General features: G+C 40.2%; 1 protein-coding gene across 22 annotated transcripts in view; it reads right to left on the reverse strand.

Moving 5' to 3' along the window:
- Positions 1-14,801, reverse strand: part of CACNA1C (calcium voltage-gated channel subunit alpha1 C) — a 710,887-nt gene that overhangs the window by 156,803 nt on the left and 539,283 nt on the right. For 12 of the 22 annotated variants that reach the window (XM_068277205.1, XM_068277193.1, XM_068277194.1 and 9 more), the window contains 3 exons: positions 13,743-13,878; positions 10,375-10,504; positions 4,840-4,899 (listed from right to left, as the gene is read on the reverse strand). In XM_068277205.1, the coding sequence (XP_068133306.1) occupies positions 4,840-4,899; positions 10,375-10,504; positions 13,743-13,878 (326 nt within the window). Of the gene's footprint in view, positions 1-4,839; positions 4,900-5,012; positions 5,073-10,374; positions 10,505-13,742; positions 13,879-14,801 lie in introns of all 22 variants that reach the window. The other 10 variants (XM_068277199.1, XM_068277190.1, XM_068277196.1 and 7 more) reach the window with 3 other exon arrangements.

The raw sequence follows: 14,801 nt of genomic DNA on the forward strand, positions 1-14,801 counted from the left end.
TTTTGGTCGTACCAATGGTCTAGCACCATACAAAATAAATGGGATACAGTTGGGAACATCAAACTTGGAGAAGGACTTAGGAGTACTCATCGACAACAAGTTAAATAATCGTACTCAATGCCAAGCCGCTGCAGCTAAAGCGAACAAAATTTTGGGATGCATTAAAAGGGAAATAAAAACTCGAGATGCTAGCATAATATTGCCCCTGTTTAACTCTCTAGTAAGGCCACATCTGGAATATGGAATTCAGTTCTGGGCACCACATTACAAAAAAGATATTGCAGTTTTAGAGCAGGTGCAGAGACGAGCTACAAAATTGATACGTGGGATGGAAGGTCTCGCTTACCAAGAAAGGTTAGATAAACTGGGTTTATTTAGTCTAGAGAAAAGACGCCTTAGAGGAGATCTAATTAACATGTATAAATACATTAGAGGGCAATATAATAGCTTGGCGGATGAGCTTTTTGTCCCTAGGCCTTCTCAAAGGACTAGAGGACATGAGCTGCGCATGGAGGAAAAACGTTTTAGCCATTTATTTAGGAAAGGGTTCTTTACAGTAAGAGTGGTTAAGATGTGGAATGCATTGCCACAGGAAGTCGTTATGGCAAACTCTATACCTGCATTTAAAGGGGGCTTAGATGCTTTCCTTGCGTTGAAAGACATCCATGGCTACAATTACTAGGTTATGCCTAATGATGTTGATCCAGGGATTTTATCTGATTGCCATCTGGAGTCAGGAAGGAATTTTTCCCATTTGGGGCTAATTGGACCATGCCTGGTGGGGTTTTTTTCGCCTTCCTCTGGATCAACAGGGGTATGTGGGGGACGGGCTGGAGTTGTACTTTGTACTGGTTGAACTCGATGGACGTATGTCTTTTTTCAACCAAAATAACTATGTAACTATGTAACTATGTAAGGGGCCAAAGGCAAGCTGCGACTGACTGACAGGGCTGTATATAATGCAAGTGGGCCACACACACACACACACACACACACACACACAAACACACACACACACACACACACACACACACACACACACACACACACACACACACACACACACACACACACACACACAAAATAGATCAGAAGAACAAGATTAGCTCTCAAAAAAGCTGCTGAGGGGGGCTTTTTTTAGCAATAAGAATCAGCAAGGAGCAAGCTAACAAGCCTACAAGAGCCTAACTAAGCTTTCCCTATGTGAGTCTGCAGCAGCTCTCCCTTCTCTAATTACTGCAGGCACACGAGTGATTCCAATATCTGACGCTGCCTGCATTTTATAAGAGGGGGGGGAGGGCCTCCGGGAGGGAGTGTAGCCTGATTGGCTATAATGTGCCTGCTGACTGTGATGTAGAGGGTCAAAGTTGACCCTAATGATGTACTATGGGGGCGAATCGAACTTCTGGAAAAGTTTGTGGTTCTCCGCGATCGCGAACCCCGGAAGTTCGCCTGGAACCGTTTGCCTGCGAACCGTTCGGGCCATCTCTACTGAGAAAAAGCAAAGCGTTATATACAAATAGTAGAACTGCCTATCTTTAAGTCCTGGTATCTAGGAAATTAAAGTCTTGTTTGAGATGAAAAGAGATGCTACAATATACTATGCATGTCTTATTACACAAAGCTGACATCAGAGAGAGCCTTACTTTCAAAGTGCGTTGTATGACAACAGCCAATAATGAAACATCTGAATAGGTAAAAACAAGCTCTACCAATGAGAGCTGCACAGGCCTGGGAAACTGTGGTCCCAGTCTGCTTCAATTTCAGTTAAAATAAAAACACAAAAATATAAGGCGTCATTAACGTCATAATAACTTAATAGATATAACAAACTAGCACAAGGTTCAACCTAGAGAAGGAAATATCAGTTTTGGGTTGACCGGTTGTTAAAAGCCTGACTCCAGCCAAATTTCTGTTTTTGCTTCGGTTAGTATGGGGTTAGAAATTCTGCCAGTTTATTATGGCTGTCCATGTATCCATTTGCAAGATTTTATCATACTTCTTATTCCAGTGACACCCATGGTTCTAATTTGTTCCCAGGGTGTCCCTGGGGAAGGAAATGAGAGACAAAGGTTTTCTGTACTGCTGTCGTTGTCCCTGTGGTTGATGTTTACCCACTTCCTGTGGACAGAAAGAGAGAGTTTCCTCTCAGCAGGGACTGATTGCTATAACCACTACAAATAGGCTGCAACTACCTTCCACTGTCCAAATCTAAAATAAAAGGTTTGGCTAGAGACAGGCTTTAAAGTTTTAGTGTACTTATAACTTGAATGTGCTTAAAATAACTAACAATGAGGCCCTAATCTATCATGTTATTTACTTGTATTACTAATTTTACATCGTTCGATGTCTTGTCAGTCGTATCGTTTTCATTACTTATAGGAGCAATCAGGAGCATGTTATCATGTGCTCCAGTACTTACAGTTTGCATATGTTCTCAACGCTTCAGAAGCAGAAGAATTGAGTCAATTTACAACCATAGAAGCAATGGGAACAACTACAAAGCACATTATTCAAGCAGAAAGCAGCACACACAGCCGCTAGTTTGCTATCAGTATAGGCGCAGAGTAATAGCTTATACTGTACATGTTTAAGATGACAACCTATTTCTTAAAACGTTAGTCCAAAAATAAGTAAGATATGTTGCATTATTGTTCTAGATCCCATTTTAAGACATTGTAGCACACAAGCATAAGTACACTAATGCTATAAACCATGAGAAATATGGAGTACAGTGTAAGTCAAGAAAGTGACTGAAGTGTAGTTGGGGGGGGGGGGGGGGGGGGAGTTATGCTGTAATTCCCATTGCCTATGAGCACAAAGCAGAGAAAGCAGACATACAGAATAAAAATTACATAAAATACTTATTAGTAAGGATCTATACAGTCTTTCATGCAGCAGAGAAAAATGTCACTGTGTGTTCACCTACATTACTAACCACAGATGCATATCTCCAATAAGGCCATACAGAGATAGGGGACTGGATTTGGGCTCTTCAACACGCATGTGGTGCCTGCACTCTTCCTTAACGTAACAAAGGGAACAACCCATATTGAAAGATGTGCCTTCCTTATCGGCAGGCTCCATATATTACACTGTCTTTTGACAGCTCAGCACCGTCAGTTCAGCGTTGTTACTTTTGGCACCAGAGCTGTCAGTGCAGTACATTGCCGAAAAAACAACAACAATTACCTTCCAAGCCATAACGTCCTAGTAAATAGCAATCCCCGTCCCCTCCCAACATAAACCCTGCATAAACCCTAATACAAAACACCATTCTACCACCATGCCTTCCCTCAACCCAGTTAATCAAACCCGCAAACACTCATCTAATGAAAAAGTCCACTGATGAATTCCCCAACTGAGATCACTAAAAATCTAAGCTGAAACCTCCCACACTGATTAAACTCAGCACTTGCTGCCCTTATGCCGGAGTAATCTCATCATGGCTGTGTTCAGCACCCCATCCCAATGATTGGAGGGCTCACAGCTAGAGATGAACCCTGCACTGAAACAGCTGTCTCTGGGTCAACCTGCAACAAATCAGCAGGTAGATACGTTTTCCTGTGTGCACAGGAAGCTTTCTTAACCATGACACCATTCATTCTAGTTATTTATTTATTATTATTTATTTATAAAGCGCCAACATATTACGCAGCACTGGTTCCACTCTGAACTCAGGTCCCGCCTTTTCTGATTTGCAGCTCTGTCTTTTCTCTTCTTGCCATCCAAAACCCAGCTTAATGCTAATGCTAATACTAGGGATGGTCACTGAGATGCTAATAGTTTAAATATTATGAAAATGTATGCAACTTAGAAATGGACCAGTCACATGCAACAGCTGATACTGCAAGTATCAGGAACATAATTTATTACCATCTCATAGCCAAAAGTATGCTGACTGCCCAATCCTTCCTATTATGTCACTAAATATTATGCTTTTAAAAGGGTCCATATAAGCATACCAGGAATTCTCAGTAGAGCTGCTACTGCTGCTGGGTTCATTATCTTTATATTCAGCCCCCAAGAGACAAAGCCCAGACAGCTATCTGAGAAGAATGCAGCCAGAAACTATGAAACTCTGCTGCAGGAAACAGCCGGCGAAGGACCTCCTGTGCTATTAAAGTAAACCAGAGACCAAATAATAGAAAGAATCAATACTTGCCCAGGGCTTCCTCCAGCCCCATAAGCACATAAGCTTGCTGGAACCCACTAGAGCTCTTTTTTGAGCGTTTAGGGGGCGCTTTAAATTGCTAGCAATTTCCCTAAACGCTCTGCCAATGTAAATAAATGTAACAAATTCCACAGTAGTGATTGTGATTAGCAAAATCGTAATTGTAGGACATGTAGCATTTTGGGTGCATTTGCGCTTCAATGTAATGTATTGAAGCGCTGGCAAGACATGAATCGCTACACATAGCGATTTGTGTGCAATTTTAAAGTACTGCAAAATGTAAAAAAAAATAATAATAATAATTTGAAAGGACCAATCAGAGTTAAAATCGCTAATCGCAAATTGCTATCACAATCGGTGGCAAAAAGCTTATACTTTTTAAAATCGCTACCAAAATCACCTGAAAATGCTCATGAAATCGCTTACAAAATGCTAATTAAAAACGCGTGCGATTGCGCTAGCAATCTGCGATTTGTAGTGGGTACCGGGTCTTAAGGGGATTTAACTGACGTTACCTAATGAAGGATTATTAGAACAAATAAAAATATATCTGTCTAATAAATATCTGTGCCCAAAGCTGGGATTTTAGGCAAAAGGTTTAGGTTGCTGTGTACACTGACAGGTTACCTTAAATAGTAAGGGTGTAACAGCTGAAGTGAGTTTACCTTCAGAATGATTTCTAATGTAAAAATGCTAGTGAACACATAATCCGCATTGCCTAGGATCTGCAAGACAGAGTAGAAGGAGGTTAGTGGCAGAGCTGATAGGGAAAGCTAGGGGGCAGTGTGTTAATGAGGAGAACAGATGAGGATGGTGGAGAGATGGCCCAGCCGGTTACCTTCAGGGCTATCTCTATGGTGAAAATGATGGTGAAAACTATGTCAAAATAATAGAGGACCTGCAAAAACACAAAGACAATGAGCTGGTGGAGGGGGAGGAAGAGGGGCAGGAACACCAGTTACCAAAATTGTGTTACCTGTAAGAGGAACTCTGGGCTCCAACAAAACCTGCCAAATACATTCCTAGCCTTCTTCTGACTAGCTTCACTTCAAAATTTAAAAGCAAAGCTTGGAGAAAACTTAAAATAGTTTTGAATATGAAGATGGCATCATCATATTAACCTTATAGCACTCAACTAGCAGCAGGGTTATTGGGAGTCGCTAATGTTATTTCAGCTTCAGTTGGACAAAGGACCACACTTCCCATGATCCTTACTGGGGACTGGGCTCTGCCAAAATTCAGTTGACAGCACTGGAACCTGATGGTGAATGTAAGTTTGTAGTTCTGCTGGACATCGACAACAAAAGGAGCAGATCCCCAGTAAGTTATTCCCATTTCAACACATTACAGTAAGTGCGATCAACTACTTTTGGAGGAATGGAGATAACTTCTATAAAAATTGAAGTCAGATTGGAAATTGCAGGTGTGTACCTAATCTACCTATGTCTGAAATATGACACTGACTGAGCTAGACTATGTTAATGGTCCAGGGATAGGCCTAAGTCTAAACTAGCATCACTTCTTTACACCTTCTCTGCAGTTTCAGCAGCTACTTTTCCTGCTGTTTGCATTTTAAAGGACACCTAAAGTGAGAGGCATATGGAGGCTGTCATATTTACTTCCTTGTAAACAATGTGGATTGTCTGGCTATCCTCACTATCTTCTGCATTTAATATTTTTAGCCATAGACCCTAAACAAGCATGCAGACCAGTTGTTTCTGACAAAAAACTGACAAGATTAGCTGCATGGTGTGTGATTCAGATACTTTTGATGCATGAAAGATCAGCAGGACAGCCAGGAAACTGGTATTGTTTAAAAGGACAAAAATATGGCAGCCTATATATCGCTCTATCTTCAGCTGTCCTTTAAGCTTGGTCACCCAGAGTTCTTCCACAAGGCAGACAACATTCTGACACAAGGAATATGATGATGGGGTTTGGGGTGGGAGTAAGGGTCATACATACAAAACAAATGCTAAAAATAATGGTGGCCATACATGGTACAATTTTTTCATACAATCTTACCATTTCTATGTAGTATAAGGGTAAATTAAGTGAATATACTAAAAGGATAATTTAGGCAGTTCCCTTATATTACATAGAAATGGTAAGATTGTATGAAAAAATTGTACCATGTATGGCCACCATAAGGATGAACAGAGCAGACGCAAAATATTTACAATGTCATGTACAATTAAATCACTTAGATTAAAGGATAAATGAACTTTAAAATATTTTGGCCAACTTAATTTATCCAGGCAAATAAACCGTTGCCATTTAAAATATTCTGGCCAATTTAATTTATCCAAGCAAAAACCCATTGCCATAAACTTCTGACCTTTTTTGCCTGTCTGGTGAGATCTGTCATCAAGAACCTACCAGCTGAAGCTTGGTTTGCTTACTTTCTGAGTCATCAGTAGGTACATTTAGAGCACCTTGAGATGTTGTGACAACCAGGCATGTCTAGCTTATGATTGTTTGCAAGGAATCATATTATGGAAAGCACAGCCATAATGATGCTGGGGAGGCTTTCATTATACAACATTAAAGAGAAACTCAAAGATAAACTCAGGGCTTCTAAAAAGATATCTCATACAAAATTTTATCAACGCTTGCTGATACCTAAAAGTGTTTTGGGATATCTCATGGATATCAACATTCTAGCCCTACTGTGCTCTCTAAGAAACAGAGCTGCTGGGAAATATCAATGCTGCCTCCAGTAACAGTTGCCTATTGGACAACAGACTGCATGGCCCAAATAATCTATTGGTGGATGGTAGCTGCTGCAGATGACCAATGAGACTTTAGTTTTCTGAGTTAATCCAAACTGTGTTGCAAATTGCATACAACTAACTAAACTATATCTGCCATTTTTGATAGGTTCAGTTTCAAGCTGCATGCAATCTACAAAAAAATCTGAATATTGGCATGTCATTGTTGATTTCTAGGAGCCGCATATGCCCCACTCTCTGGGAGGTGTGAAAATAGGTGATCATGTATGGATCCAACTATATCACTTTTTTTTTTTTTTTTACAGTTTGCCTGGAGTTCCACTTGAAATTATATACTAGCTCAACCTTTACTTAAAAACTGGTCTTCATAAAAAAATAATCATATTATGGATCTTGGCACTGGATACATTAAATCAGCTAGATATAGATAAAAGCAAAACATACACTTATCATTTAAGTTCATTGTATAATAATAAATATATAAACAAAATATTTAGTCATAATACCGACCACTATAGACATAATATACTGTGTACATTTACATAAATGCAGTACCCATGTGTGACCTACGGGTGGTGATGTTATTCATTTATCAGTTAAAGAAGCAAAAGTTTGGAGAAACTGCTTTTAATGACATGAGAGTGCTAAAAAGTCATTAAAAGCATCTCGGCATTTACTTTACAAAATCTATAAAACAGACCTTCCTCTAAGGGAGGCTCGTAAATATTTGGGGAGCATTAGGGGTGACAGGCATTACTTCCCTTCTGAGACAGCACCCTAACACACCATCTATATATGCTCTATGTCATCTAACGGTACTCCAAGCAGACGTGCTAGAGCCACAGTTTCAAGTTTCCGTGGTAGTGTTCACGTCTCCAACCATCACAACGCATACTTAGAGATGTAGTCCTTTCATATGAGTATATCTTCTACCTGGAAAATGGTGGAACACATACAGACAGGGGCTAGAGAGCCTGAAGGTAAGTAATGTCTGTCACCCCCTTAACGGCCCACACTATTTACCAACCTCCCCTATGAGAAGGTTTGTTTTAAATATTTTGTGAAACAGAGCTCAGATCCCTTTAATGGAAAATGAGATTTATGGCATTGATCTCTGGCAGATTCGATCAAAATGATGGCATCTTCCAGAGATCAACGCAACATCAAGGCCACTCAATTGTAATTTCGATAGACTTAGGTCCACAATCGCTCAATTCGATAAGCTGGAAAGATCTGCTCGAAATGGCTCGATTGAGTGTGTGAGGTAGCGGGGTTTGATTTTTGGAGAATTGATGGAACCAACCGAGCACTGGCCAGTCTCCCCCATGTGTAATCCCGGGGCCCGTGGTGAGTATTTTGCTTATGCTCACTTGTCTGCTGGCGCATTCCTCCTTTGTCCCGTGTCTTCTCTCCATCACCGCCAGGCACCTGTACCTTATGACCTGAAGGCATAGACATGGTCACGTACGTGCCACCAGGTCATGGGGTACAGGTGTCCTGACGGGATGGAGAGAAGACAAAGGGGGAGCACGCCAGTGGACAGGTAAGCTTAAAGGGAACCTTAACTGAGAGGGATATGGATTTTTCCTTTTAAACAATACCAGTTGCATGGCAGTGCTGCTGATCTCTTTACCTGCAGTAGTGGCTGAATCACAACCCTGAAACAAGCATGCAGCTAATCCAGTCTGACTTTAGTCAGAGCACCTGCTCTGCATGCTTGTTGAGGGGCTGTGGCTAAAAGTATTAGAGACACAGGATCAGCAGGAGTGCCAGGCAACTGGTATTATTTTAAAAGGAAAAATACATATCCTTCTCAATTTAGGTTCCCTTTGAGCACTGCTTCAACACTCACCACGGGCCTGAAAGGTACACATTACACGGGGAAAACTTGTGGCCCAACAGGAGGCAGCTGCACAGATTTCCATTACACTTCATAATGATATCTATTGGAAATCTGTGTGCAGTACACGATAGATAGTATATACATAAATAGGCCTCACATTAGAGTTATTGTAGTAGTCAAGTTTTATTAGCTAAATAAACTTATTTTCAAAAGCAAGTTTTTGTTTTCTTCCCGACTTCAGGAAAAAAATGTCAGAGCATTCTCCAAAGCTTATTTCTGAAAATAAAGTTAATGCATAGCTCCAGGAAAAAAAATCAGCTTTTCATATTCTAGAAAGGGGTACTTTGGGGTTTATTGCTGTCCAGTGTCCCCATCTTAGAGAAATTGCCTCATTTCCCATCCATACAGAAAACAAAGAAATCTCTCCAATTGTTACCCAGACAGCAACAAAACCTATCTTTATATTTTAGTAGAACAGACGAGAGTTAACATTTCTTACGTCTTTCTTTCAAATATTGAGAAAAAAAAAAACCAAAGGTAAAATTACTAACATTCCTGGAGTTTGAAATTAATTAGCTGTTAAAAATTATTTAACTTTAATAATTTAAGTTTTTAAACATTGTTATTTTTTTCCTCTTAACAAAACACACACAGACACAGAACATTTATATTGCGCTTTTCTCCTGGTGGACTCAAATTGCTAGAGCTGCAGCCACTAGGACACGCTCTATAGGCAGTAGTAGTGTCAGAGTATTAGGGAGTCTTGCCCAAGGTCTCCCACTGAATAGGTGGCAGCTTACTGAACAAGAAGAGCCGATATTTAAACCCTGTTCTCCTGTGTCAGAGGCAGAGCCCTTAACCATTACACTATCCAACCTTCCCAGCGATTCATCTCCACATTTCTTTTTTAAGCGTTTCTTTATATTGTAAGCATTTGTGCAAACCACTTGCTAGTTGTGGTCTTGCAAGCTGTCCGCAAGCATGCTTATCATCTAACAAAAAACACTTTTTGATATTTGTTAAAATATATATATATTTCATTATTTGTTGCTAGGAGCAGAAGTGCTGCCCATACCATTTTTTTAACACTAACAATTTTTTATATTGGATTCAAAACAGATGTTTGTATGGAGTCCAATGAGGATGTTTGATTTGGCCGTCTGATGTGACGATGCTGCATGCGCCCAAAACCCTGGGGGAGCATTCAGCGTCATCATACGACACACCAGGGGACGTAATCGTCGAGGAACAGGAAGCGGTAAAGGAGTAAGAAGAGGAGATCACCAAGAAGATGGGAATCTGCTCGCTAGCATGTACTTGTAATTACTGGACAAACTTGACTCGTCCTTAGTGATTCTAGCTATTTTTTCGAGGACAGGTCAGTCTTGTCCTTAACGCTAGGGAGGTTAAACACTGGTAGTATTTTAGAGCTGATAGAGGGGTGCCCGATTGACTTTCAATTGTGGCGGGAGGGTTAGGAATACAGCCACAAATGCTTTTGCATTTGGAAATGTCACTGCAGAGATATGGTATGACCATGCTGGCACTCGTGGTAGGACAGATGAAGTGGGCAGGTCCAGACTGGACCTCCCATACTCCAGACATGAGGAGAATAGAGTGCATACTTGGTTCCTGAAGGACTGGTGCTTAACAGGGTCTTCTGCGGCCAGAGAGATGCTGCTCAGGAGGATGAAAAAGAGGATCAAGTTGGTGAAGATGTTGTTGTTCACGATTCGGTGGCAGTGCAGACGGAATCTACAGAATGAAACATAGAAAATCAAACATTATCAATAAATGATGTGAGCATCTGAGAAGAAAGTACCGTAATTAGTGTGGAAGTTCAGCCAAAACCTTTTATTAAAGTTTAAAAGCCCCCATATGGTCAAAATTTCATCTCTGAGATACATACAAAGTAAGTTGTCTCCATGTATAAAATACAGTATGCATTGCTGTTTTTGTTGTTACTGGTACATGTTACAGTATTGTATAAACAGCAGAAGTACCGGTACTTCAAGACTGTGTTTCTCAACATTATTACAGCACGTACCTCTTTACGAGAGACAGGGTTTGCTGAGTACCCTGTAATGTGAACAACAATATCTCATGTACCCCTTGATACATATATATATATTTTAGGAGTACTCAAGAGTTGCGTGTACATTTAATGAAAACATTCTTTTTTACACTTTTAATAAACTTAAAATACTTATTCAGACTTATTTATGCATCATTTCATAATTAAGCATATTTTAAATCCCTAAATCCCCCCCCCCCCCCCGAGTACATGTATCACCTGCACATTGATAACATAAAACATTGTTTATCCTAATATACTATATGTCCAAATCCAGAGTTGTCAAAAGGTAAATTATTTATCCACTATGTATAGCATATGACTGAACTTACAAACAAATTCAACGTACAGAAAAATCTCCCAGAACGGAACCTGTTTGTAAGTAGGGGAATGCCTGTATATTATCGACAAATAAATATACAATAAATTGACTGGATTTATACCAAAAGTATATGAAGACCAAGAGATGCCCTTAGTGTTCATCTATGCTTATTTGCAATGTGGGCAGCCTCAATAAAACTGGAGCAATTAATGACATATAGGGTCTGATGCTCAAAAGCCAACCCATTGTTCTGTGGAAAAAAATCCCATGTGCAAAGTTTCTGTAAACTCGCACATGTGCTCACACATGGCCGCAAGAGGTCATGCCACAAGTTTACTACTCATTTGTAGGTAATAGTCATGATACACATGCACTAGTAGGAAAACAAAATTCTATTCAATTTCTATCCAACCCTTCCGAAGTGCGGGGAGCCATGGTGACACATGGTTCTCTGCAAATTACCGCAGTTCACGTGGATACCACTTACACAATGACTTCCTGCATGGAGAGCAATTACCAAGCAAGGCAGGTTGTAAATGTGACCTTTCCGGTTAATACATTCGGCCCACCATGTTGTAAACTGCTTATGCCAGAACAAAAAAAACAACACTTTTCAGCTTCTAAGCTGGTAGCAGGCCAATTCCCTAATACACATTTTAGCTTTAGAAACTGACTGGAGTAAAACATGAAAATAGAAGCGGAAATAGCAAAAGCTTAATCATTGACCTTGTAACAATCCTATAATGCATCCAATTGCCTAGGTCAGTGAATCCATACAGCCACATTTTTTTTCAAGAAAATGAATACAAAAATAATACAAAAAAATGTTTTTAAACTTTTCAGAATGTCTGCAATGTACCTACTTGAATAGAAACCAATATGAGTATAAAGCGAGGTACTTCGTTTTTCTTCCAGGCTGCTACTTTTAACATCCTCATCCCCATATAACTTTTCTGGAAGTTTTGTGGTTCCCCCACCCTCCCCTTATAGCATTCCCTGGTGTGTAGTGCCCCCCTCCTTTCCCCAATACAGCATACCTGGTGTCTAGCGGCACCTCCTCCCTCTTCCATAGCGTTTTTCTTGGTGGTCTAGTGGCTGCCCCTCCACCCTTAGGCCTCTTGCACACTGCAAGCGATTCCGATTCAGATTCCGCTTTTTAATCAGTTTTTACATCCGATTCAGATTCTGATTTGCAGTTTGCTCCCTGCACACTGTAAATCGGAATCTGAATCGGATGTAAAAACTGATTAAAAAGCGGAATCTAAATGGGAATCGCGTGCAGTGTGCAAGAGGCCTTCCTCTGCACACCCCCCTGCAGAGTAATGGTACCGGAGCTCAGTCACCATGAAGAAGTGTGTGAGCTACAAAAACTAGACTCGCGGTGCAGTGTATGAGACCTCCACTGCCATTACTCTGCAAGGCAATGTGGGTAGGGAGGGTGGATGGCCACTACACCACCAGGGACGATGCTATGGGAAAGAAAGGGGGGACCAATAGATACAGGTTTTATGACCCAAGTATAAACCAAGGTTTTGCCCTCTGGGCTTTTAGAAGCAAAAAAGCTTAGTTTATACTAAGATTTTAAAATCTGAGTATATATGGCATATGTGAAGACTTCCTATGTGAAATGTAGGTGTCTTTAAAGTACCACATATGATTTGTTGCCATCCACATGCCACCTTTTGAATTAACGTGACTGACCTCCCCGAGGTGTCGGGATGAATGAATTCCCCTAAGTTGTGGTTATTCTGATTCACACAGATGATGAATATCTCTGGTTAGATCTGAACACATTGCCATCTCTTACATTGCTCTAAGTAGGACATGTAGGTTTGTCAGCGGTTAGCAGCTTCTGAGTTGTACAGTACAGAAGGGCCTAGATTTAATTAAAAAGGTTATGGGGAGACAGAAATAATAAGGCATTCTCCAGGGGAGGGATAACTTCAGAAATAACAGGGTTTAAGGAATTAAACGAATCGTGGTGACATGTGAGATGTTTAAAGTGGACTGCGGACAATCTGACATAACTAAGAAACTTGTACCATGGTGTGTGGAGTTTTAACCTCATTTGCGCATTTTTACACGCTTCCTCTACGCCAATGGTTTCAAACTCAGACCCTCAATTGACTGCTCCCAAATTTTCCCTAGAGTATCATAGGAATATTACACTATGATTATAGTACATTTGACTGATAGCATCTTTGCGAGTAATTCAGTAACATTAATGATTTGATATATACTGTAAAGGGCTATAAAAATCTTAAACATGCAAATTAAATGCAAACCAATAATATGACTTTAATCTTACAAACAGATGTGTAGATACTCCCCCTAGGAACTTAGTATCAGATATTTCATGCAACAGCCTTGCAAAATAACAGGTGTTGTACAACCAATATCAAGAAACGCCACACAAATTGTAACATTTTCCTATCAGTCTGAGAAAACTGACATCACTGAGCAGCAATTTTATACAGGAAACAGCCCTTGTATGCCAGGAGCAAAGATGGCTGACAATGTGTATATACAGGAATGAGAAACATATATTCTCTAAATGTTCACAAATGTGAAAAAAATATAGGAGGGTTCAACATTACTTGTTATCCGGACGGAAGATGAAGAAAGCGGTGGCTTCAGGCATGGGGACAGCCTTCTCCTTAATGTGCAATTCAGAAAGAGGGCGGGGTCGAGGACCAACAGGCATCTCAGGCTCCTCCTCTTCCTCCTCCCCCCCTGAGGAACACAATGCAATGCAAAGTGAAAGATAAAGCAAATTCTACAAGGCACTTATTAAATTTAAACAAGAAGAAATTTAAAGGGAATACACAGTGTGTATTACTTATGCATTATGTTCAGTCATAAGGAATAAAAAATGAATTTTTAAAATAAATGAGAAATCAATGCATTATTGCAAATAAGAATCGTGTGTGTGTGTGTGTGTGTGTGTGTGCGCGCGCGTGTGTGAAGTTGCACCAACCATTCTTTTTCTTAGCAGACGAGAGCATCATTTTATTGATATAGTCTTCTGATGAACAAAATGGATATAATTAAAAAAAACAAACACAAAAAAAGCCCACTACACATTGCTGACACAATATTTACAACGTTGCTCTCTGAACTGTCCTGAATCCCCCTAAACCCCTCGCTGTCAATACTGTGTAGAGGTGAACTGCTTACAGTACAAAGGCAATTTGCAGAATACTTGCGTTACTCTGCAGAGTGTCAAAATAAACCTAGTCTGCAGTAATGAGGCCGTGCCTAACACTGAGGGACTGTTCTTTGGAACTGAGCCTGCTGGCACCTACACTGCAGAAACAGCATTCAACGGGTCACATGAACTGCTTCTCAAGAGTACATTACTTCAATTCACTCCTTTCAAAATATTGTATAGATCAGGGATTTTGAACCAGGGTTATCCACGCCTCTGGCAAGAGTGGAAATGACATAAATAGAATATGGGAACAGATCTCTAAATAATCACTTTTAAAAATGTCCTTAGATTAGAATCTGTAACTGTGTTTGTGCTATGATATGTAAGTAAAATAAAAGCCTTGTGGTTTTCTTTTTATCTATTTTGTGCCTAGCTATATGCATGTAAGCTAACCCTGAAGTTCCTTGCACCAAACTGGACTTTTAAAAAAGACAAATGCCCCATT

The sequence above is a fragment of the Hyperolius riggenbachi genome, chromosome 3 (genome assembly GCF_040937935.1).
Source record: "Hyperolius riggenbachi isolate aHypRig1 chromosome 3, aHypRig1.pri, whole genome shotgun sequence".
Classification (NCBI taxonomy): Eukaryota; Metazoa; Chordata; class Amphibia; order Anura; family Hyperoliidae; genus Hyperolius; species Hyperolius riggenbachi.